This window comes from Pristiophorus japonicus, chromosome 2 (genome assembly GCF_044704955.1).
Source record: "Pristiophorus japonicus isolate sPriJap1 chromosome 2, sPriJap1.hap1, whole genome shotgun sequence".
Classification (NCBI taxonomy): Eukaryota; Metazoa; Chordata; class Chondrichthyes; family Pristiophoridae; genus Pristiophorus; species Pristiophorus japonicus.
In genome coordinates this window covers 91,023,036-91,049,342 of record NC_091978.1, presented here as the reverse complement: position 1 = coordinate 91,049,342, position 26,307 = coordinate 91,023,036, and the positions used below count along the sequence as shown (strand labels likewise).

Sequence of the window (26,307 nt, the reverse complement as noted above, 5' to 3'; positions counted from 1 at the left end):
AATCCCATCTCAGCTCAGCAAAATTGGTTTTACCCCAATTGAGAACTTTTTTTCCTGGTCCACCTTTGTCCTTTTCCATAACTACCCTAAATCTTACTGAATTATGATCACTAGCACCAAAATGCTCTCCCATTGATACCCCTTCCACCTGACCCACTTCATTCCCAAAACTAAGTCCAGAACCACCCCCTCCCTTATTGGGCTTATTACATACTGGCTAAAGAAGTTCTCCTGAATGCATTTTAAGAATTCAACACTCTACCATTCACACTGCTTTTTTGCCAGTTAATAATTCTGACTAGATATTGGAAACCAAGCATTTTATAAATGGTTTGATTGCAATATTCTTTATTTTAGGATCAGTTAAGTGTAGATCTGCTGCATAAACATTTACACTTGCTGCTGCTGTATGCGTCCGATACCTGCAGGCGATCTGCTGTTCTTCTGAAAGAAAGTTTGCTGGATAAAAGTGTCACAGAAAAATTACACGGTAAGAACCCTACCTTGTCCTGTACAGCTGTCTTCACAAAACTACAGCTCGTGTTTTCCATTATAATATAAACAGTTTTTTGATCTCTGTCACAAGCTCAGTACCCTTGCCACTGACTACATCCCACTTTCAGCCATTGACCCAAGCTGAACCAGATTGTTCACAACCTCAGCATGCTATTCAAGCCTAAGTTGAATTTCTGACCCTATATTTTCTCCAGTGCAAAAACCATCTACCTCTGTACATCATATCACATCATTGGTGCCACCCTTCGGCTGAGGCGTTAAACCAAGGATGCATATGCCTGTTCAGATGGTTTCAATACTATATAAAAGATTCAATGGCATTATTTGAAGAAGAGCAGAGAGTTTTCCTGGTTTCCAATGCAATATTCCTACTGCAAGAATTTGTATAAAATAGACTAACCGATCAATCACTTCATTGCTCTTTGTAGAATCTAGTTGTAAAACTGACTTCCATGTTTACCTAGTTATTGTGCTTCAGTGTAATTGTATGACATGCGTTTTGAGATGTTCTAAAGCGATGTGATGCGACACTAGATAAATGAAACATTTTATTTATTTTATGTACACCCCTGAATAAATTATGCACGATTTTAGAAAATATGTTCAAAAAACTATTAATGCTTTTGAGGATTATTTTTAAGCAAAAAAGTGAACCTTTTGCGTAAAGCTGCTGTATTTAGTATTTCATTATATTAATAGTTCACTTGGTGGGAAAATAAATTGGGCACAGTTCCTTGGTGTAGAATTAAGTTATATTGCCAGATTACAGTGCTGTGTAAAATACCAGCTTAATAGTGTTTTGTGTCACACAGTATTTTGAATGAATGACTGACTAAGTTGTCAAGTTTGTATTATTATTTAATGGAAAAAAAAGCAACCAGCTGTAGTAGATATAAAAGTCAGCATTCTGATTGGTGACTACTGAAAGCTTTACTGCTTCAATATCTTGTTCTCATCTAAATATTTTTTTTCTTTTAGGTATTCTTTTTAATTCTGCAGCTGGAAGTATTTTGTGTCAGGTGATCTATTCCCTTCTGTTGCTACCGGTTAGCATTGTAAGACCTTTGCTGGGCAATCTTCTAGATCTGCTTCAACCTCTTGATCGTCTAAACCGTCTTTTACCAGCTGCTATGTTACTGGAGGAACAGGAACTCGAATGGGTGATGCATGGTTTGTGTTATTATTTAATCTGGTTTCTTTGTCACTTTACTGAAGTGTTCACTTTAAAAGAAGTTGAGGTGTTACAAACAAGGCTTGCTGTTATTGCTGTGTTATATAAAACAAATCAGAAAGGGGCTGGAAGAAAGTAGATTATTTTAGGTTAAAAATCAGGTTGTTATGCAGAGCAGTGGATTTAAATGTCCTTAAACTGCAGCTACTAGTCTCGGGCAGCTGCATAGTGGGTCTCAGACAAGCAGTGTACACTGCCAGTGTCACATTCCTCCCACTGGTCAGCCGGTGGAAGACCGACCCATGGCCGAAAATTGGGGATGTGTGTCGCAAATATGACCACGTGGGTGATGGCAGAGAACTCCTGTGATTCAGCTGCAACAAATTGTGACACAGTGTTGGTAATTATTGTTAGGGAAAACCAAACCCAGTCATAGCTATGTGATTCCGGGGTGTACAGAAACACCTTGTGCAAGGAATATGATATTCCTACACTCAGTTTCTGAGAACAGGCAGACTGTTATGACCTGCCTTCAAGATCATACTGGTTCAGTTACTGTACTGCTCTCTCCAAAATAGTGACATAAGTGGCAAGGTTAGTTCCTATCTACTGTGCAAGTACAGCAACTTAACGCAGTTCAATGCATTTTAATGGTGAGGCAGACGGTTTCCAAAGCTAATGGCAGAGTGGTGCGTCCCGGACAGCAACTTTTGGATTTCCACGTTTGACCTCGCATTCGACCTTGCCTGAAGTTGACATAGCATTTGTGCTTAACATCAAGCGCTATTAGCCTTGCCGTTATTTTCACTGCAAATTATGGTCTCCTAACTTGAGGAAGGACATTCTTGCTATTGAGGGAGTGCAGCGAAGGTTCACCAGACTGATTCCCGGGATGGTGGGACTGACATATCAAGAAAGACTGGATCAACTGGGCTTGTATTCACTGGAGTTCAGAAGAATGAGAGGGGATCTCATAGAAACGTTTAAAATTCTGACGGGTTTAGACAGGTTAGATGCAGGAAGAATGTTCCCAATGTTGGGGAAGTCCAGAACCAGGGGTCACAGTCTGAGGATAAGGGGTAAGCCATTTAGGACTGAGATGAGGAGAAACTTCTTCACCCAGAGAGTGGTGAACCTGTGGAATTCTCTACCACAGAAAGTTGTTGAGGCCAATTCACTAAATATATTCAAAAAGGAGTTAGATGTAGTCCTTACTACTCGGGGGATCAAGGGGTATGGTGAGAAAGCAGGAAAGGGGTACTGAAGTTGCATGTTCAGTCATGAACTTATTGAATAGCGGTGCAGGCTCGAAGGGCCGAATGGCCTACTCCTGCACCTATTTTCTATGTTACTATAGTGTGTTGGCTGGTGCACCATTTGAGAAATTTAGCAGAATGCATGCATATTATAATTCAGTAAGGTAAATTGTGCATAACTTGTATTCCTTAGAATCTGGAAACAATTCGGAAAAATCCATTCCTGCAGATGTTAAGTCTTGGATTTGGCTGATTGATATGGAACGAACCATTTCCTTTACTGTTGGACAATGTCTTGGAGAAATGCTGCAAGGTCCTCTTTGTTCACCAGAAGAGGTGAACTCGGCGTACTGGCTACAAAGCCAGCTCCTCGGCAATGGCCTTGAAATTGACTCTGAACAACTTGGTAGGCTAATATTTTTACCCTCATTTGTACCATTTAAAAAATGTAACAGACTATGGGCTCGAACTTGGTGGCCTTACCGCCAGCTGCCGCCAAGTTTTTTCGGCGGTCTCCCCTCGGTGCCAGTTTCTACTCGGTCTGCCGCCGCGCGGGAGGGGAGGACCGCTGGGAACCGCCCGCTGACGGCCGCTAACGCATAAGGTACGTAAGTGGCCTCCCGTCTGCCGAGCTGGCAGATTCCTCTGGGCGGGAGTCGGTGGCAGCAGGAGGAAGGACCGCTGCGTGGAGGCAGGTCGAACCCCAACAGTAAGTAAGAAGACTTGCAAAAAAAGGTTAGTGAACTTTTTTTTTTCAGCGATTTATGTGGATGGGGTCCCCTGAAGGTTTTCCAGGGGTTTTTTTTGTGTACATTTTTATTTTTATGTGCTCCCCCTTCCTGAGCCCGACTCAATTCTCGGTGGCACTTTGGCGAGGAATGCATTTGCCGCCGAGATTGGGAGCTCCCGCCCGCTGCCACCCAGATTCACGACGCAAGTCCATTTTTTGCTGCCGGCCGATCTTTCAAGGACTTTTTTTTTTACAAAATTCCCATCCAAAGTACCGTGAGGTATCTCGTGGACCTTTAGGTGGCACTTGGACCGAAGTTATCTTTCCCCAAGTTCGGGCCCTATGTCTTGCCTGAGCTTCTACCAAGGGTTTTAATCCAGTACTATAGGTTCTGAGTAATTTTCTTTGCATCTTCACATTAATTTTTTGATGACTAAAGGATTTTATGTTTCTGAGAAACTGGTTGTTGATGTGTTCTCCCAGATCAGCTCCCAGACTGGAACCAATGTATGGAGCTGCCCCCCCATCAGCGATGTCACCAGATGATTAGAGATATGGTCCAATCGGACAGGTTTCCATTGAACTTAATTTTGATATGTGCATATATTTTTTGATGGACACCAGGGAAGTTTTTGAACAAAAACAGATTAACTGGTCTTTTATCTCATTGCTGTTCATGGCACCCTGTACAAAATAAATTGGCTGTCCTGCTTGCCTACAAAAACAAGAGTGATTACACTCAAAAGTAAAGTACTGTGTCCTGAGGACATGAAATGTACTATATAAAATAGCTCTTTTCAAAAAGGGCACTGTATTCTATCTGTATCCCTCATCACTTATCTTTCACAAAAACTTTCTTGAATTTACTGACATTACCCAGAGTTTGGGGGAGAAATTCGGGAGCACCCCGTTTGGGGCGTTAACTTTTCAAAGTAGAAAAAATTAGCCCCAGGCACTAATCTTTTTCTACTTTTTAAAAAAAAATTCAGGGGTAACGCTCTAGGAAGGAAGTGGAATGCTAAATCAGGCGCACCACTTCTTCCTGGAGCACAAGAGGCAGTAGGCGGTGCGGTAAGTTGAGCAGCGCTGCACACACTGCTGCGTTGAAAGGCTCCTTCTCTCTCTGCAGGCTCAGCAAAATAACTTGCCTTCTCCCTGCCAGCAGCTGCGATTTGGCCTGATCAGCCTGATGCACTGAAGCAGAGTGCCAGACTGATCGATTGTGGGCAAAGAAGAGCGGCAACAAACCTGAAAGAGAGCAGATAAAATTACCTCAGCCGCCTCACCTTTTATCATCGCCCCCGAAGTGCCCGGCCTCCCGATGGATGTTTCCTGCAGCTGCCGCTGTTTTCGCCTGGTAACACGGCAGGGGGTGGAACCCAAGTTCATGTCCGGGGCGATGCACACAGCGATGGCGTCACGATCTCTGGGTGAAGGAAATCTGGGTGCAACGTCGAACCGCCGCCGCAAACCTCCCGTCGAGTATGGTGGGAGCCGACATTATCGCCGCGCCTGGTCGGTACCTGGTTAGCATCCCGTTATCGCACCCCCGGAAACAATAACTGGAGGCGTTGAAGAGGCTAATTTCTGGGCCTGTTTCACACATTCACTGTACTCTGTATGAATTAGTGAACAATTCACCTTCCATCTATTAAGCTAGAGTCTGTTTCCCCGGATGACAGTTTGTGGTTCTGTCAAGTAATTTCTTAAGGTTCCTGTTGGTATTGAGCATTGTATTGAAAACGTCCAGACTCAAACAGCTTTCTTGGCTCTTCCTCCTGTGCGTGGTCACCTAACCCCTTCCCTCCTCCTATTATCCAATTCTCTTGTCGATTCCCTTTCAATCTGTGGGATGACCGTCTTCTAGAATGTATACCATGCTTGCTGCGCACATCCAGAATATAACCTCTGACCTTCCTACTTTTATACTATTCCAAACGTGTATTTAAAATTTATTTTGTTACATTTTTTTTCTTAAGCATGTAAACTTTCTCAGCCATGTATTTGATTTTATAATGGATCAAATGGGGAGCAAACAAATTCTTATTAACAAATGCACTATGTGGACTCAAAAAATGCTCATTATTGTGCACAATGTTTACAAAGTGCATACTTTTTTCAGTAAATAAAAAGTCTTTAAGATTTTTTCAAAGATCTTTGTTCTTTCTTGTGCAGATACATACATGAATTGTCTCACTGGAAAGGCATTGGCTGGCTCTGTGGAACGGAAGTCTTTTGAGTTCCGAGTTTCTGAAGACACTGCGGCACTTGTAGACATCGCACTGGGTACTTCAATAGAGCCAGGATACAAAATCTGGAGCAGAATGCAGGTCTACGCCAACAGCAGTGGTAACTTTCATCTGTTCTGTACTTTCATCTAATGCTATTTTCTCCCTCCACTAACTTTTCTGAATGTTAGTTTTATTATTTTGATGTAATTCACTGCAAGTCAAGCAGTTGGTTAAGATTAACTTTAGACAGACTTGATTTAATTATGAAATGTTTCTTTGTTAATTCCTTCAAAAAGGAGCTGGATTTATAGCTGGTTGGGAAGAGGATAGGTAGTTTTCGGCATGCATTTAGTTGGCAATTAAGGTACTTCATGCAACATGATGTTCCTGTGCTGCTAGGAGGAAAGGGAAAGGGTTGAATTGTGTAACTGTGGATTAAATTAAGTTTTCTTCAATTTATCCTTGGGAGCTACTGTACATAATTTTCCCCCAGGAGTGAGGTAGATCCATGATGGGATTGTTCATGTATATTTTAGATCCTTTGTTGTTTGGTACTTTTGGGTTATGTTCCTACTTTATGTTCTCACTCTCGCTTTCTCTAAAAAAAAATATAAAAATAATACGACTGACCATCTTTCCCTCTGGTATTATATGTCCTGTTTTACAACTGATTGACCTAAATTCCATAATCATACAGAAATTACAACATAAAAAAGCCATTTGGCCCAACTAGTCCATGTTGATGTTTATCCTCCACATGAGCAGTAGTCTTGACCCGATCTGTCCGCTCTGCATCCCTTTATTTCCCTTTTCTTCTGTCTAACCTGTTCTTAAATGTTGTTCTGGTTTCTGCTTCCATCAGTAACTCTCTTGCATTCCACAGCCTCCCAACATTAGGTAGAAACAATCATATCTATTACCCCTCATTTTAACCCCCAAATCACTGCAAAGTTTGTTTCTACCTAATATGTCCCATTCTTTTATAATGTTAAACATCAGTATCACATCATCCCATAATATCTTTTCTTCTAATGAAAATAGCCACAATCCTATGAGAAGTGATGAAAATCTGCCAGTTGAACAAACTGGAAACTGAATTGAATCACTCAAAATATGTTTTTTTGAAAACCTTTAGTCTGTTATTTTTCTTTCCCACAAGATGATATCTAAAGTTCAGACTTAAGTTTCAGACACAAAACATTGAAATTACATAATTCACAATAATGTGATTAAACTTAGCTGTAAAGTTTGTGTTTAGTGCTTCTGAGTACCCTAATTAATGATTTTATTTGGAGGCCTCAGCTTCCCTTAAAAGCCTGGTTATTCTTCTCCGTACTTAACCTGTGTACATTGTGGAGAATCTCCCAGGATACATCAATATGATTCCATCAGTGCAACAACTAGAAGTATATCTTTCTTCAGGCGATACAGTATTTATTTGGTTTGATTTTCCAAATGATTTCAAACAAACTGGACCATGCAATTTAGAACTTTTTAGAGCCAAGATTTCACAAGAAAAGAGCTTTCAAGTGCTTTTTTTGTTGCTTTGATACAGGCCGTAGAATGGAGGAGGGAGAAAGAGAAAAGGTCATTAGTTGTGCTTTATTTTGTTTATACTGGGACCGAGGCCATTCCGGTTTTCGGGTTTTTCCGGATTGCAGAGAAGAAATCCGACGTCCTGAATCTGGAAACCCTTGTGCCAACTTTCGGGTATTTCTGGATTTCGGAGAAGAAATCCGAAATCCTGAATCTAGCAACCTCATGGATGATTTTCGGGTATTTCCGGATTTCGGAGACAATCCGACGCCCCGAATCCGGAAACCCTTGAGTCGAGTTTTGGGTATTTCCGGATTTTGGAGACAATCCGACGTCCCGAATCCGGAAACTCTTGGGCAGACTTTCGTGTATTTCCGGATTTCGGAGCATTAAATCTGATGGCCCGAATCCGGCACCCTTGAGGCCACGCCGGTTTGTGTATTTTTTTGGATTCATGTTTGAAAAAGGTATGTACAGCTTAAAAGTCTGGTTTTTGGGAAATATTTCCGGATTCCGGACAATGACTCTTGCTATCTGCACAAAGTCCAGTTTTCGGACAATTCTGGCTTTTAGAATTCTGGATTCGGGACGTTGTACCTGTACTGAGTTCAAAATTATAGATTACATTAAGATCTCTTTTTCTCAGTGCAAAACTCAAAGGATGTCTTTTCTTCGGTTGTAACAGTAAGTTCGGGTCCTCCAAACCATTCGCATGCATCTACCCCTATATCCACCCATCTGCTGCTTAAACTCTCGTACATTCTTCACCTCCAGGCTTGATTACTCCACAGGCAGCATTCCATCCTACACTCGCCATAATCTCCAGCTCATCCAAAACTCCTCTGTGCACATCCTGCCCTGTACCAAGTTCGCCATCAGCCTTGCACTTGCTAACCTACATTGGCTTCCATTTCCCCAATGTCTCAATTTCAAAATTCTTGTCTTTAAATCACTCATCACTCCTTATTGCTGTAATCTCCTTTAGCTATATTAACCCTTTCATTCTCTTTCCCCATTCACCCACCCCTGCCACCCAGCTTGAATGCTCCTTCCCTCTGACTCTGGCCTCTTATGCACCCCTCCCCTCCCTTCACCCTACTATTAGCAGCTGTGTTTTCAGCCATGTATATTCCACACTTTGGAATTTCCTCACTAAACTCCACCATCTCTCCTCCTTTTAAGACCCTCCTTAAAAACCACCTCTTCAACCAAGTTTTTAGTACAGCTTGTAAGGATACAGTAGCCTAGTGGTTATGGTATTGGATGAGCAACCCAGAGGTCATGAGTTTAAATCATACCATGGCAAGTTGTGAAATTGAATGTAATAAATCTGGTAATTTGTTGGAATTTACCATGATAGCTGCATGTTTATCATAAAGACCCAACTAATTCACTAATATCCTTCAGAGAGCAGAACCTGCCACTCCTACCAGTTGTGAAGTGATATTTTTCAGAAATGTTCCTCCTTACATTGAAACAAATGTTTAACTTGCTTTGTTTCAGAGTGGGAACATGGTGCGAGTGGAGATCCTTTGTTGGACACCGTGTCCCGATTTGTCCTTGCAGTATTACTCAAGCACACAGGATTACTGCAAGAGGCCTGCAAAGATGACCGGTAATTTCTGTAAATGTTAGAAAGACTTGACACATTCCCTTCATCATCATCATAGGCGGTCCCTTGTACGAGGATGACTTGCTTCCACACCAAAAGAGATGAGTTCATAGATGTTTCAATGAAGGACCCGATATTCCAGTCCTGAACTCCAGGAGTGGAAGATGCCTGTGCGTGGATTTTTTTAACATGTGATGACCATTGCACATCAGCCACCACACGGGCTTGACAGAGCTAGGCCTTTATCCAGTGGCAAGAGTTAACCAGGATGACTGGTAGACCTGCTCTGCTATTCCCATACACATTCCCATAAGAGTGAAAGGAAGGGCATCAAAGCTAGAGCTCCCTGAATGACTAAAGATATAGCAATAAAATGAAACAGAAAAAGGAGGCTTATGATAAATGTCAGGATCACAATACAGTTTAAAAAAAAAACAAGCTGAATACAGAAATTATAGAGGAGAACTGAAAAAGGAAATAAGAGGGGCAAAGAGCGTGTATGAGAATAGATTAGCGGATAACATATAAAATGGAACTCTGAAGTCTTTTATTAACCCAAAACTAGTAAAAGGGTGATCAAAAGAAGGGAGGGACTAATTAGGGACTAAAAAGGAGATGATCTTGTGGAGGCAGAGACAGTAATAGCTTTCAAAAATGGAATTGAATAAATATTTGAAGGGGAAAAGTTTGCAGGGCTATGGGTAAATGTTTGAGCAATGGGACTAATTGGATAGCTTTTTCAAAGAATCGCGACAGGCCCGATGGGCCAAATGGCTTTCTGTGCTGTATCATTCTATGATTCTTATTGGAAAAAACAGGATCAAGGTATAGGTAAAGTGATGAGAATAGTAATTAAAAATATGTATCATTTGATTATGGAAATTATTTAAAGTTTTATTAAGTTTAAATCACAATTTTTGAACCTCATAGGAAACCATTGTCAATATTGAATGAGTATCAACCCAAGAGATGGAAATTCAATGCCATAAATATCTGAACAGATCAGAATTAGTTATGATGTTAACATTTAATGTTTGGAATTTTGATTCTCATTGTAGTAAACAGATGAGTTAAATTTTACATTTTATCTTTGAGAGATAATAGTTATTTCTGAAGCTATGTGGGATGTAGTATCTTTTGTAGTAATGTGATAGAATGAATAGATTTAAGTTGAGCTACTTTTATGATGGCCCCATGATCAAGCAGACTATTGATATTCATGCAAAAATAAAATACTGCGAATACTGAAAATCTGAAATAAAAACAGAAAAAACTCAAGGTCAGGCAGCATCTGTGGAGAGAGAAACTGATTTAATGGTTCAAGTCGACCTTTGAGTATTTCCAGCATTTTCTTTTGATACTCATCCTCCAGGCTCATTCATAAAGAATGGCAACTTGGGTCAACTACTGGAGGACTACCAGCCATACTGAATCTAAACCCCTACAACTCACTCATTTAGGAAAACAGCGATGAGGGAGACAATCAGAGGGCAGAAGAAATTTAATAAAAAAACAATTTTATTTGGTGATCTGTGTACCAGAAACATGTTGCTTGTAGATGGACATATTTTCCACATTCAACATTCTTGACACTTACAAAATTTGCAGTTTTACTGAAAAGCAAATTATTTGCCAGATGCTCGACGACCTCAAAAAAATAGTAATCTCTGGATTACTCCCAGTGCCACGAACTAGTGAGTACAGAAATAGGAGGATAGAGCAGATGAATACATGGCTGGAGAGATGGTGCAGGCGGGAGGGCTTTAGTTTCGTGAGGCATTGGGACCGCTTCTGGGGGAGGTGGGACCTGTACAAGCCGGACAGGTTATACTTCAACAGAGCCGGGACCAATATCCTCGCAGGGGGGTTTGTTAATGCTGTTGGGGAGGGTTTAAACTAGCTTGGCAGGGGTTTGGGAACCTGAAAATTGATTTCAGTAGGGAGGGGAGTAAAGCTGGAATTAGAAAGCAAAAATAAAGAAAGTGAGTTTGAAGGAGAGAGGAAATGAGCAGGAAAAAAGGGTTAAAAAACAAACTTAAAGGCACACAACATTTGTAACAAAATAGATGAGTTGACGGCACAAATTGAGACAAACGGCTATGATCTGACAGCCATTACAGAGATGTGGTTGCAAGGTGACCAGGACTGGGAATTAAATATTCAGGGGTACTTGACAATCCGGAAGGAAAGGCAGAAAGGAAAAGGAGGGTAGCGTAGCTCTATTGATAAAGGATGGAATCACTGCAATAGTGAGAAACGATACTGGCTCAAATGATAAGTTTGTTGGAACAGTTTGGGTGGAGATGAGGAACAATAAGGGGAAAAAGTCACTAATGGGCGTAGCCTATAGGCCCCCTAACAGTAGCAACTCTGTTGGTCCGAGCATAAACCAGGAGTTAGTGGGGGCTTGTAAAAAGGGAACAGCAATAATCATGGGTGATTTTAACCTCCATATTGATTGGACAAATCAAATTGGTCAGGATAGCCTTGACGAAGAGTTCATAGACTGCATAAGGGATGGGTTCCTTGAGCAGTATGTAACGGAACCAACCAGGGGGTAGGCTATCTTAGATCTGGTCCTGTGTAATGAGACAGGATTGATGAGCAATCTCCTGGTAAAGGATCCCCTCGGAATGAATGATCATAGCATGATTGAATTTCAAATCCAGATGGAGGGGGAGAAAGTTGGATCTCTAACCAGCGTACTAAGCTTAAATAAAGGAGACTATGAAGGTATGAGGGCAGAGTTGGCTAAAGTGGACTGGGAAAATAGATAAAAGTGTAGGACGGTTGATGAACAGTGATGTATATTTAAGGAGGTATTTCACAACTCTCAAGAAAAATATATTCCAGTGAAGAGGAAAGGGTGTAAGAGAAAAGATAATCATCTGTGGCTAACTAAAGAAATAAAGGATGGTATCCAATTTTAAAACAAGGACATACAAAGTGGCCAAAACTAGTGGGAGGACAGAAGATTGGGAAGCTTTTAAAAGCCAGCAAAGAACGACTAAAAAAATGATTAAGAAAGGGAAGATAGACTATGAAAGTAAACTAGCACAAAATATAAAAACAGATAGCAAGAGTTTCTATAGGTATATAAAAAGGAAAAGGGTGGCTAAAGTAAATGTTGGTCCCTTAGAGGATGAGACCGGGGAATTAGTAATGGGGAACATGGAGATGGCAGAAACTCTGAACAAATATTTTGTATCAGTCTTTACGGTAGAGGATACTAATAATATTCCAACAGTGGATAGTCAAGGGACTATGGGGGGGAGGAATTTAACACTATCACAATCACTAAGGAGGTGGTACTTAGTAAGATAATGGGACTAAAAGCAGATAAATCCTCTGGACCTGATGGCTTGCATCCTAGGGTCTTAACAGAAGTAGCGGCAAGGATTGTGAATGCATTGGTTGTAATTTACCAAAATTCCTTGGATTCTGGGGAGGTTGCAGCAGATTAGAAAACTGCAAATGTAACACCCCTATTTAAAAAAGGAGGCTGACAAAAAGCAGGAATCTATAGACCAGTTAGCCTGTGGTTGGGAAAATGTTGGAGTCTATTATTAAACATTGAAACATGGAAAAATAGGCCATTCGACCCTTCGAGCCTTCACCACCATTCAGTAAGATCATGTCTGATCATTCACTTCAGTACCCCTTTCCTGCTTTCTCTCCATATCCCTTGATCCCTTTAGTCGTGAGGGCCATATCCAACTCCTTCTTAAATATATCTAACGAACTGGCATCAACAACTCTCTGCGGAAGAGAATTCCATAGGTTAACAACTCTCTGAGTGAAGAAGTTTCTCCTCATCTCCGTCCTAAATGGTTTACCACTTATCCTTAGACTGTGACCCCTGGTTCTGGACCCCCCCCCAACATCGGGAACATTCTTCCTGCATCTAACCTGTCCAATCCCGTCAGAATTTTATGTTTCTATGAGATCCCCTCTCATTCTTCTAAACTCCAGTGAATACAGGCCCAGTCGATCCAGTCGCTCCTCATATGTCAGTCCTGCCATCTCGGGAATCAGTCTGGTGAACCTTCGCTGCATTCCCTCAATAGCACGAACGTCCTTCCTCAGATTAGGAGACCAAAACTGAACACAGTATTCCAGGTGAGGCCTCACCAAGGTCTATACAGCTGCAGCAAGACCTCCCTGCTCCTATACTCAAATCCCCTAGCTATGAAGGCCAACATGCCATTTGCTGCCTTCACCGCCTGCTGCACCTTCAATGATTGATGTACCATGACACCCAGGTCCCCTTTTCCTAATCTGCCACCATTCAGATAATAGTCTGCCTTCGTGTTAAAGAATCAGTAGCAGGACATTTGGAAAAGCAAAATTCGGTCAGGCAGAGTCAGCATGGATTTATGAAGGGGAAGTCATGTTTGACAAATTTGCTGGAGATCTTCGAGGATGTAACAAACAGGATGGATAAAGGCGAACCAGTGGATATGATGTATTTAGACGTCCAGAAGGCATTTGACAAGGTGCCACATAAAAGGCTACTGCACAAGATAAAAGTTCACTGGGTTGGGGATAATATATTAGCATGGATAGAGGATTGGCTAACTAACAAAAAACAGAGAGTCGGAATAAATGGTTCATTCTCTGGTTGGCAACCAGTAACTAGTGGGGTGCCACAGGGATCAGTGCTGAGAGCCCAACTATTTACAATCTATATTAACGACTCGGAGGAAGAGACTGAGTGTAATGTAGCCAAGTTTGCTGATGATACAAAGATGGGAGGCAAAGCAACGTGTGAGGAGGGGACAAAAAATCTGCAAAAGGACATAAACAGGTTAAGTGAGTGGGCAAAAATTTGGCAGATGGAGTATAATGTTGGAAAGTGTGAGGGCATACACTTTGGCAGAAAAAAAGCAGAGAGCATGTTATTATTTAAATGGAGAAAGATTGCAAAGTGCTGGGGGTACTTGTGCATGAAACGCAAAAGGATCGTATGCAGGTGCAGCAAGTGATCAGGAAGGCCAATGGTATCTTGGCCTTTATTGCAAAGGGAATGGAGTATAAAAGCAGGAAAGTCTTGCTACAGCTATATAAGGTATTGGTGAGGTCACACCTGGAATATTGCGTGCAGTTTTGGTTTCCATATTTACGAAAGGATACACTTGTTTTGGAGGCAGTTCAGAGAAAGTTCACTTGGTTGATTCCGGAGATGAGGGGGTTGACTTATGAGGAAAGGTTAATTAGGCTGGGCCTCTACTCATTGGAATTTAGAAGAATGAGGTGTGATCTTATCGAAACGTATAAAATTATGAGGGGGCTTGACAAGGTGGATGCAGAGAGGATGTTTTCACTAATGGGGGAGTCTAGAACTAGAGGGCATGATCTTGGCATAAGGGGCCGCCCATTTAAAACAGAGATGAGGAGAAATTCCTTCTCTGAGGGTTGTAAATCTATGGAATTCACTGCCTCAGAGAGCTGTGGAAGCTGGGACATTGAATAAATTTAAGACAGAAATAGACAGTTTCTTAAACAATAAGAGGTTATGGGGAACGGGCAAGGAAGTGGAGCTGAGCCCATGATCAGATCAGCCATGATCTTATTGAATGGCGGAGCAGGCTCAAGGGGCTGTATGGCCTACTCCTGTTCCTATTTCTTATGTTCTTACTGTTTTGCAGGTGCCAGCCCAGTGACAGACTTGTGGAAGTATATCAATGTGTCTTCAAAGTTAGAAGTGCAGTCCTGGCTCAAAAGAACGTTGTCTATAACACTGCAAATGTTCCGCTGCCTATTTGGTCCCGACAGGTAAAAGATTAACCCAATGTTAATACATAATGTATCACATAGTTCCATAAATTATATCCCCTCCTGTACTTTTGGGACCTCTAAATCTGGCCGTTTAACTCATCCATCAGTCATCTGTTCTAATTACTCCCTCCATGGCTGAGATCCCTGTTTCCATTTGAGAAATGTTTGAGACATATTTTATATAAATGCATGTTATTTTGCAGGAGGATTTTTTCCAGGTTTTCAGTAAATTTCTTTGGGATAAAAATTGTGTAGCGTCCCGTTTGGTATGATAAATTGTGCGAGAGCGGAAAAGTACTGCAGGGTGCTGCTCAATTCCAGCGGATGCGAATTTCCAGTTTAGAATATAAGAACATAAGAAATAGGAGCAGGAGTAGGCCATTTGGCCCCTCGAGCCTGCTCCACCATTTAATAAGATCATGACTGATCTGATCATGGACTCAGCTCCACTTCCCTGCCCGCTCCCCATAATCCTTTATTCCCTTATCGCTCAAAAATCTGTCTTTCTCCGCCTTAAATATATTCAATGACCCAGCCTCCACAGCTCTCTGGGTCAGAGGATTCCACAGATTTACAACCCTCAGCGAAGAAATTCCTCCTCATCTCAGTTTTAAATGGGCGGCTCCTTATTCTGAGACTATGTCCCCTAGTTTTAGTTTTCCCTATGAGTGAAAATATCCTCTCTGCATCCACCTTGTCGAGCCCCCTCATTATTTTATATGTTTCGATAAGATCACCTTTCATTCTTCTGAACTCCAGTGAGCATAGGCCCAACTTACTCAACCTGTCTTCAGAAGTCAACCCCCTCATCTCCGGAATCAACCTAGTAAAGTTCTTTGAGCAGCCTCCAATGCAAGTATATCCTTCCTTAAATACGGAGACCAAAACTGTACGCAGTACTCCAGGTGTGGCCTCTCCAATACCCTGTACAGTTGTAACAGGACTTTGCTGCTTTTATACTCTATCCCTCTTGCAATAAAGGCATTCAATTTGTCTTCCTGATTACTTGCTATACCTGCATACTAACTTTTTGTGTTTCATGCACAAGGACCCCCAGGTCCCTCTCTACTATAGCACTTTGCAATTTTTATTCATTTTAAATTATAATTTGCTTTTCTATTATTCCTGCCAAAGTGGATAACCTCACATTTCCTACATTATACACCATCTGCCAATTTTTTGCCCACTCACTTAGCCTGTCTATATCTGTTTGCAGATTTCTTGTGTCCTCCTCACAATTTGCTTTCCCACCCATCTTTGTTTCATCAGCAAACTTGACTACATTACACTCGGTCCCTTCATCCAAGTCATTAATATAGGTTGTAAATAGTTGAGACCCCAGCACCGATCCCTGCGGCACCCCTCTAGTTACTGTTTGCCAACAGGAAAATGCTGGACTCCATTATTAAGGAAGCTGTAACGGGACATTTGGAAAAACATAATTCAATTAAGCAGAGTCAGCATGGTTTTCTGAAAGGCAAATCATGTTTGACAAATTTGCTGGAGTTCTTTGAGGATGTAACCAGCAGGATGGATCAGGGGGAACCAGTGGATGTTTTCTGCCAATCCTCTATCCATGCTAATATATTACCCCCAACCCTATGACCTTTTATCTTGTGCAGTAACCTTTTATGTGGCACCTTATCGAACGCCTTCTAGAAATCCAAATACACCACATCCACTGGTTCCCCCTTATCCACCCTGCTCGTTACATCCTCAAAGAACTCCAGCAAATTTGTCAAACATGATTTCCTTTTCATAATACCATGCTGACTCTGATTGAATTATGCTTTTCCAGATGTCCTGCTACTGCTTCCTTAATAATAGACTCCAACATTTTCCCAACGACAGATGTTAGGCTAATTGGTCTGTAGTTTCCTGCTTTTTGTCTGCCTTTTTAAATGGGGGCGTTACATTTGCGGTTTTCCAATCCGCTGGGACCACCCCAGAGTCTAGGGACTTTTGGTAGATTACAACCAATGCATCCACTATCTCTGCAGCCACTTCTTTTAAGACCCTAGGATGTAAGCCATCAGGTCCTGGGGACTTGTCTACCTTTAGTCCCATTATTTTATCGAGTACTACTTCTTTAATGATAGTGATTGTATTAAGTTCCTCCATCCCTTGATTATCCACTATTGGGATGTTTTTGGTGTCTTCTGCCGTGAAGACTGATGCAAAATATTTGTTCAATGTACTGCATCTGATAAGAATAGAAGGTTTTGTTTATTAATATGTCCCATCTATTTTGTATTCTTAGCTTTCAGGTATCTCTGATAATATTGAGGATGAGCCGCAAGAAAGCTGTAGCACTTCTGCTGAGCAAACTGAGAATATTAGACAATCGGAAGAACCGCAGTACAATATGGAAAGGGAGATTGTATTACTGGACACAGAGGATTTCCCAAAGATAAGCAGTGTGTAAACTGAGATTGCATTGACTTTTGCCAACTTTGTTACCTTTTTGATATATAATATGCCTTTCATATGAACTGTAATTAAAAACCTACGTGCAAAAGTGTAACATCCACAAAATGTTTAAAAAGCTTTTGTAAAACTTGAACAAGACACCTTGTACATTACACAAAAAAATTCAGCCTTTTAATGTTCCTCAAAAACTGGGATCTGTGCAGACAAAATATGTATTTTGTTAATGCCGAAAATCCTGAAAGCTACATTATGAAATGTACAGTAATGTTTCCATGATACTGGTACAGTGATTTAAAATGGGGGGAAAATAAAGAAAACAAAGCTACTTATTGTTTTATATAATTGCTGTTGAAAAATTATATGTAAGTAAGCTAATAAGCTAGTATTCTTAAGATGTTAATTCTTCTTTCCCCATGTTGCAGAAGTTTTGGAATGTTTCCTTGCTCGAAAGGCAGCTTGTCACCAAGAAAATGAAACTATATATGAATACTCGGGCACAAGTACCCGACCTAACAGTACAGGCAGCGTGGAAATTCCAGAAACTGAAACTGCTCTGAAAGAAAAAAAAAGGGATTCAGAAGACCAGTATTCCTTTATCTCCACGTGCCACTATGTAATTTTACGTTGTGCCTTCCTCATTCTTGGAGTAAGAGCCATGTGGCTGGAGAAAGGATGGCAAGAAAAGCCAATATTAGTTCAAACTAGGTCAGTCATTGAAGTTCTTCCTTTCTCCCATCCCCTTCATTTCTTTTTTCCTTCCTTCGATCCACTTTCTCTTCTTTCCTCCTGTCCCTGCTTCCTCTCTCGCTGCATTCCTCTTTCTTATTCGAAGAATCTTTCGAAGAGCAATCCAGTTAGTCCCACTCTCTCGCTCTTTCCCCATATCACTGCAATTTTTTTCTCCTTCACGTATTTATCCAGTTCCCTTTTGAAGACTACTGTTGAATCTGTGAATCTGTATCACCACTCATTTGAGAACACTAGACCAATAGTGGAGGGCACTTTTTTTTGGGGGGGGGAAAAAAAGGTGAAAATGACTTTGATCAAGATGCTGTGATTGTGTGATGCCAAACTTCACTTTTAATATGTTATTGGTTGAAGGAGGAAGGGAAGACGAGGGAAGCAAGAAGTTCCATAGTTTTGAAATCACGGGAAATAATGTGTTTGTTAGCTCTGCTGACTTCCTCCCCAGACCAAATCCAATCTTGGCTGCTGGAAGATATAAGTTAGATGCTATTGTACTATTTTCTTCTTAAGATAAAATTAACATTTTTATTTTTTATAGGAAAGGAACTTCTACACAAGAGGAACAGTCATTTCGGGCAAGACTCAGACAGAATCAAAGTGACTCTGATGCAAGGAAACAAGTGAATAAAGAAGTATGTGTTATAGATTCCTAGAAATTTGTGGACCACTAGGCACTTGAAAACTGCCAATTAATGGTGGCAAAACATATTAACTGATCCATTGTTCTGACCATTTAAATACTTGTCTAGCTCCTTCCTATATTTACTGAGCTGCTGCCTTAGAATCAACTGCCCCTTCATGTTAGCATCATTTGTAAATTCAACCAATTTGCATTGAATTTCTGAATCCATATTGTTGTAAATTAGAAACGGTAGTGATCCCAGTACTGATCCTTGGGGTATCCTCCATTTCCCTCCATCCCCTCCATTCTCACATAACTCCTCTATCCTTCAGCCAAATTTATGTCCATTCCCATTAACTATTAGTCTTTTGTGTGGAACTTTATGAAATGCTTTTTGGAAGTCTAGCCATATCATAGTTGACGAGTTTCCATTGTCTCATGCCAAGAAGGTTGGTCAGGCAAAATCTTCTATTCTGAATCCATGTTGACTGTTGTTTATTGGTTTTTATTGTACAGGTAATCCTCAAATTTATTAGAACAGCAACAACAACTTGTATTTATATAGCGTTTTTAATGTAGTAAAATGTCCCAAGGAGTATTATGAGAAAATAAATTTGACACCGAGCCACATAAGGAGAAATTAGGGCAGGTGACCAAAAGCATGGTCAAAAAGGTAGATTTTAAGGAGCGTCTTAAAGGAGGATAGAGAGGTGGAAAGATTTAGGGAGGAATTCCAGAGCTCTCAGGGCCTTGGCAACAGAAGGCACGGCCACCAACAATTGAGCAATTATAATCAGGGATGATCAAGAGGGCAGAATTAGAGGAGCGCAGACATCTTGTGGGGGTTTTGGGACAGAAGCAGATTATAGAGATAGAGAGTGGCTCGGCCATTGGGGGGGGATTTGAAAACAAGGATGAGAATTTTGAAATCGAAGCGTTGCTTAACCGGGAGCCAATGTAGGTCAGCAAGCACAAGGGTGATGGGTGAACAGGACTTTGTGCGAGTTAGGATACGGGCAGCCGAGTTTTAGATCACGTCAGGTTTACGTAGGGCAGAATGTGGGAGGCCAGCCAGGGATTCGTTGGAATAGTCAAGTCTAGAGGTAACAAAGGCATGGATGAGGGTTTCAGCAGCGGATGGACTGAGGCAAGGGCAGTGGTGGGTATTGTTACGGAGGTGGAAATAGGCGGTCTTAGTCATGCTGCAGATATGTGGTCGAAAGCTAATTTCAGGGTCAAATATGACACCAAGGTTGCGAACAGGGATGGAGTCAATTATCAGCTTATCTTCCCGCTCCCGCATCGTTACCTCTGTGGTCCCCCAAGGATCCATGGTATTGAAGTGAGACTGATGGGGTTGTAGTTGCTTCCATTTGTTTTATCATCCTTTTTGGAAATGGGTACCCCACTAGCCTGTTCAATTTGCAGCTACCTCCCCAGTGTTTCAAAATACAAGATTCTGAAGGGGATTGACCGGGTAGATGCTAAGTGGTTGTTTCCCTGGCTGGAGTGTTTAGAACTAGGGGGCACAGTCTCAGGATAAGGGATAGGCCATTTAAGTCAGAGATGAGGAGGAATTTCCTCACTCAGAGGGTTGTGAATCTTTGGAATTCACTGCCCCAAGGGGCTGTGGATGTTGAGTCTCTGAATATATTCACGGTTGAGATAGATTTTTGGAGTCTATCTCGGACAATCAAGGGATATGAAGATTGGACGGGAAAGTGGAGTTGAGGTTGATGATCAGCCATGATCTTTCTGAATGGTGGAGCAGGCTCGATGGGCCGTGGTTGTACTCCTGTTCCTATTTCTTACGTTCTTATGTTTCTTTATAATGATTGTAAATGCAACACAAGTTTCCTCCCTTGTGTCTCAGTATTATGCGATAAATGCCATCTATCCCTCAAGAATTTTTTGTTTTGTGCTCATAATCTCTAGGCGTGAGAAATTGAATAGATTAGCACCACCTGTTAGCGCTTGTAAAGGGCGCTGCTGGGGCGCTAAGGCTTATCGTCTGGGCGCAGTGATGATATCGCCACTCGCCAACTTGAAAAGTGTTTTAGCAGCGGCGCAAAAACTTAGCGCCAGGGAATGCTGCGCCAATGAGACTGTGACATCAATGTGTGTGCAACTCCCTGCTAGCACTACCATGGCGCAGCCTTGGACAACATGGACCATTTTCCATACCTCAGGAGCCTATTATCAGCAAGGGCAGACATAGATGACGAGGTCCAACACCGTCTCCAGTGCGCCAATGCAGCCTTCGGTCGCCTGAGGAAGAGAGTATTTGAAGACCAGGACCTCAAATCTGGCACCAAGCTTATGGTCTACAGGGCTGTAGTGATACACGCCCTCCTATATAGCTCAGAAACATGGACTATATACAGTAGACACCTCCAAGTGCTGGAGAAATACCACCAGCGCTGCCTCCAAGATCCTGCAAATCCACTGGGAGAATAGATGCATCAGGCCAACATCCCCAATATCGAAGCACTGACCACACTCGACCAGTTCTGTTGGGCGGGCACATCGTCCGCATGCCCGACACTAGACTCCCAAAGCAAGTGCTCTACTCGGAACTCCTACACGGCAAGCGAGCCCCAGGTGGGCAGAGGAAACATTTCAAGGACACCCTCAAAGCCTTCCTGATTAAGTGCAACATCCCCACCGACATCTGGGAATCTCTGGCCCAAGACCGCCCTAAGTGGAGGAAGAGCATCCGGGAAGGCGCTGAGCAGCTCGAGTCTCACACCGAGAGCATGCAGAAACCAAGCGCAGACAGCGGGAGTAGTGTGTGGCAAACAGACTCCCCACCCACCCTTTCAACGACTGTCTGTCCCACCTGTGACAGAGACTGTAATTCCCGTATTGGACTGTACAGTCACCTGAGAACTCGCTTTTAGAGTGGAAGCAAGTCTTCCTCGATTTCGAGGGACTCATAGAGTGATGAGCGCCCCGATCACAATATTGATTGTTTTCGCTGCATTTACCGCTTGGCACTACCGCGGCGATATATAAGGCAATGAGCCTTATTGGGAAGTCAGATGGATTGCTACCTTCCCAGAGATGGTTTTGAAAGCTTTCAGATTGTGAACATAGTTGCTTTGTTTCTGGTGTTACAGTTTGTTCATTAGCATTTCTCACAATAATTGGACCTGCTGCTTTCACTCAGTCATGGGGGCTGTCCTGGCAATGCACCTTGGCATCTGGCATCTACTTTTAAGGCAGTGGCTTCAGAGACATATACCAAATGGGCCCAGAGGCAGGAGGAGGGCCCCACAGACGTCGCAACAGGAGACCTACCCGCCCAGGTTTTTCCGGGAGTAGTTCTCCTACATTTATCTGTCCGCTTTTGCAGGCTACGCTTCAGCAAGGAGGTGGTCACAGAGTTGTGCCACCTGCTGCACCAAGACCTCGAGCCTCATCAGGAGGACCACTTCGCTATCAGTGGCAGTCAAGGTCATAGTAGCTCTCAATTTCTACGTTGGTGGCTCCTTCCAGGCTACAGCAGGGGATATAGCAAACGTTTCACAGTTCATAGTGCATTGCTGTATCCGGGATGTAACAGACGTTCTGTACAGCAGCAGACGGGACTACATCTCATGGAGCATGTCCAGGGAGAAGCAGCAGGAACGAACATGTGGATTTGAAAGGATAGCGGGCTTCTTCATGGTTCAGAGCGCTATTGACTGCACCCACGTAGCATTGCGGGCACCGTATCACAACACAGAGTTGTTAAGTGATCGCAAAGGCTACCACTCTCTGAATCTTCATTTGGTGTGCGACCACAGGCAGCTCATCCTCGCTGTCGATGCCCGCTATCTTGGTAGAACCCACGATTAATTTATCCTGCGATAGACCACTGCCCCAGGACACTTCCAACCACCACATGGAGTCCGCGGATGGCTGCTCGGGGACAAGGGTTTTGCACTCGCCATCTGGTTGATGACACTGCTCCGCAACCACAACACTCCTGCTGAGCACTAAGAAAACAGTAAAAGCATAAACTTTTGGACTTAAACTTTTGGACTTTTAAGTTTTGGACATTGCTTTTAACTTGGCTGTTATTGCAGAAGGGTAGACAGCATGACGTGGGACAGGTGCAAACATGTCTCGCAGGAATGGATCAATGGCTGAAATGGCAGGAAGATGGTTGATGGGGGTGCCCATGGTGTAATGCGAACCCATCAGTGAGAGATCAAGAAGATTGGTCGGTGCTCAAGACACAAAGGAAGCTTTTCGATCAACCAGACTTGTTGGAGCCTTATCCCTAGGAACACACAGTTGACAAAGACACCGGCCAAAGAGGTTTCTTCATTTTAGTTTTTCAGTTGGACTGCCTCGGGCGAAAGACTAACTTGGCACAAAGCATTTTTTTGCAAGTATAAGAGAGGCAATTTTGGCTGCCATCTCTCTCTCCTCTTCTACGCTTGCTTGCTTCGTTCAACATACTCAAAGACCGGGCACTCCATCTGGAATGGAGAGAAGAAATACCATCTACGAGCAAAGAGAGCCTCGCTCATCGGGAGAAGCAGCGAGTAAGCCAGAGGGGTAATTGGTGAGCATTTATCCCAGCCAATGGATCTTTAAGATCACCGCATAGTGTGAAAGGGTGGCGTGTGTCGCAACCAAGCTTTAGGGATTTAGTGGGGAGGTTTTCTGCACGGATCGTAGGCGTACGCACATTCTGTTGGACAGATTCGGTGGTGTCCTATCGAACCAAGCAGAGGTGTTTTAACGTGGGTACCTCGCATTAGGGGCCTGTTCAGACGGTCCAGGGTTGTGTGTTGTACTGTGTTTGTTTGTTTTACATCACCAGGATGTGTTTTACTGGTTGCAGGTGTGTGCTTTAACATGAATAAAAGCATTGTGACGGTTGAGACTGAAAGATCTGGCTATAAACTGTGTATTTCTGTTCACTACTATAATTCCGGTGTCTAGAACTGTTGTAAGGGAGGGTGATTCGAAACTAAAGACAAACCCACTTACAGCACGCATATAATGAGAGCCATGCTGCCACCAGGAACCTCATTGAACAGACTATCTGGGTGCTCAAACAACAGTTCCGATGCCTTGACCACTCTGGTGGAGCCCTGCGGCACTCCCATGGTGAATGCTGCACAACCTGGCCATTGAAAGGGCCCAGCCATTGCTACATGAGAGCAGACTGAAATTGGATGCCATCAACCACTGACTCCATTACAACAGTAAGCTGTTGCGTGGCTTCAGCCTGTGCTGAAATAGCTGCTACCACCTCACCCATGACACGTGACATGAGGTCCGGGTCCCCACCGTTTCTGTGAGTCTACCATGCTTTTCAAAGATGGGCTCGAAGGTGTACTGGGAGATGCACACAATGCTGGAGGTGGACTCCAAACTCCTAGCAAGTGTGTCCATGCTCTCAGGCACCCTTGCCATAGCACCCAAAAGCTTACTGTGCATGCCCACTGACCATCTGGCCATCCCCTCCACGCCGAGGTCCTCATCTGAGTCCTGCTGAGCAGAACTCTCACACAAACTCATCCTCGAGCTTGAATTAGCGCTGCTCTCTTCTCTTAGAGCGTAAAAATCAATTTCCCGATCGGCAGTGCTAATTATTGCCCGATGCTAAAATTAGCACCCAGCCAGGCGATATTACCGCCTCAAACTGGTTGATAATCAATTTTCCCCCCTAGGTCTTTTGTTTAATTTGTATTGAAGTCATTGATTCACATTGCTAATGTCTTCCCTACTGAATACCTGGAGGAAGTCATTGTTCAAATATTAACTGTCTTATGCTCATCATCTGGTTCAGCTCCATTTGCATTGTTTGTTTCCCCTTTTAGTCCCAGTTCCCTCTTACTGTTGAAGTGCTGAAGGAATCCTGTTTGCTCAGCATTATGCCTTTCCAAGGTGTTTTACTGAATTAATATTGAACACAACCAGTCACACATTTTTGAAACTGTTCCCCTTGTTACTTTGTCAGCTAGGTTATATCCTTGGCTTAAGTATTTGAGTTTTAGATTATGTCAAACTTGATCATATCCGTGGTTGCTGCTGCTGAAGGATCCCATGTTCTTATTAATGTTGGGGAAGTCCAGAACCAGGGGTCACAGTCTTAAGGATGGGGGGGTAAGCCATTTAGGACCGAGATGAGGAGAGACTTCTTCACCCAGAGAGTGGTGAACCTGTGGAATTCTCTGGCACAGAAAGTTGTTGATGCCAATTCACTAAATATATTCAAAAAGGAGTTGGATGTAGTCCTTACTACTAGGGGGATCAAGGGGTATGGCGAGGGGGCAGGAATGGGGTACTGAAGTTGCATGTTCAGCCATGAACTCATTGAATGGCGGTGCAGGCTCAAAGGGCCGAATGGCCTACTCTTGCACCTATTTTCTATGTTTCTATGGATCACTTACCATTAACAAGTCAAGATGTCCACTGCCTCTTGTGGCTTCTCTTGTGCACTAGATCATGAAGCAATCATGCATTTAATATGTTTACCAATTCAGGCACCAATTTCTTATAAGGCCATTACCGACAGATGCAAAGTAATGCTTTGTAATGTTAAGTAATGGCTAGGAGATGTTTTCCTTGGGTTATATATTATGCGTTAACTGTAAAAGTTTCCACTTTGAGGGCCCAAGTTTCGAACCGCGCCTGGAACGGCGCAGTCCCGACCTGGACGCCCATTTTTCGCGCCACAAAGTGCGCCGAAAAAAACCCTCTGTATTCTCCACCTCCCTGCAGGTCCTCTGGCCCTCGGCGCAGCGCAACACGAGCTGTGGGGGGGGGCGGAGCCAGGTCCCTGCCCTGAAAACAGGGCCGGGACCTCTGCACATGCGCGCTACAGTGGGCACGCAAGTGCAGTAGCTCCAGGCACCTGAAACTGTGTGGGAGGGGCCCGAAGCACGGAGCCCCTAGCCCTGGCCGAATGGCCTCACTGGGGCTGCGTGAATAAGGCTCCTCCCACGCCCAGCTCCTACTTCCTCCCGACCTGACTTGATTCCCGCCTCCGGACCGGACCCGACATCGACTCGACTCCCGCTCCCCCCCCCCCCCCAATCGGACCCGACACCGACCCGATTCCCGCTCCCCCGTCCCCGGACCGGACCCGACACTCTTTCCCCCCCCCCACCCCTGCCTCCGGACTGGATCCGACCTGACCTCCCTCCCCCTGACCTGACCTCCCTCCCTCCCTCCCCCCGACCCGAACCGAACCGACCTCCCTCCCACCCCCCCCCCCCCCCCCCCCCCCGACCCGACCCAACGCCACCTACCTGTAAATCTGGTGCTGGGGACGGGCCCTGCCCGAAGTCTTGGACCCGGCCCGTTCAGCCTCCCTCCCCCTTCTCCTTCGCTCCCCCCCCCAATCTCCTTTCCCCCCCCAATCTCCTTTCCCCCCCAATCTCCTTCCCCCCCCAATCTCCTTTCCCCCCCCAATCTCCTTTCCCCCCCAATCTCCTTTCCCCCCCAATCTCCTTTCCCCCCAATCTCCTTCCCCCCCCAATCTCCTTTCCCCCCCCAATCTCCTTTCCCCCCCCAATCTCCTTTCCCCCCCCCAATCTCCTTTCCCCCCCCCAATCTCTTTCCCCCCCCCAATCTCCTTTCCCCCCCAATCTCCTTTCCCCCCCAATCTCCTTTCCCCCCCCAATCTCCTTTCCCCCCCCAATCTCCTTTCCCCCCCCAATCTCCTTTCCCC

General features: G+C 43.6%; 1 protein-coding gene across 1 annotated transcript in view; it reads left to right on the top strand.

The window, feature by feature from the left end:
- LOC139228820 (probable E3 ubiquitin-protein ligase HERC1) overlaps window positions 1-26,307 on the top strand; it is a 426,955-nt gene that overhangs the window by 28,586 nt on the left and 372,062 nt on the right. The window contains exons 9-17 of the mRNA XM_070860235.1: window positions 358-490; window positions 1,495-1,686; window positions 3,137-3,349; window positions 5,849-6,022; window positions 8,944-9,055; window positions 14,701-14,827; window positions 17,091-17,247; window positions 17,683-17,965; window positions 18,546-18,639. Coding sequence (XP_070716336.1) covers window positions 358-490; window positions 1,495-1,686; window positions 3,137-3,349; window positions 5,849-6,022; window positions 8,944-9,055; window positions 14,701-14,827; window positions 17,091-17,247; window positions 17,683-17,965; window positions 18,546-18,639 — 1,485 coding nt within the window. The remainder of the gene's footprint in view (window positions 1-357; window positions 491-1,494; window positions 1,687-3,136; window positions 3,350-5,848; window positions 6,023-8,943; window positions 9,056-14,700; window positions 14,828-17,090; window positions 17,248-17,682; window positions 17,966-18,545; window positions 18,640-26,307) is intronic.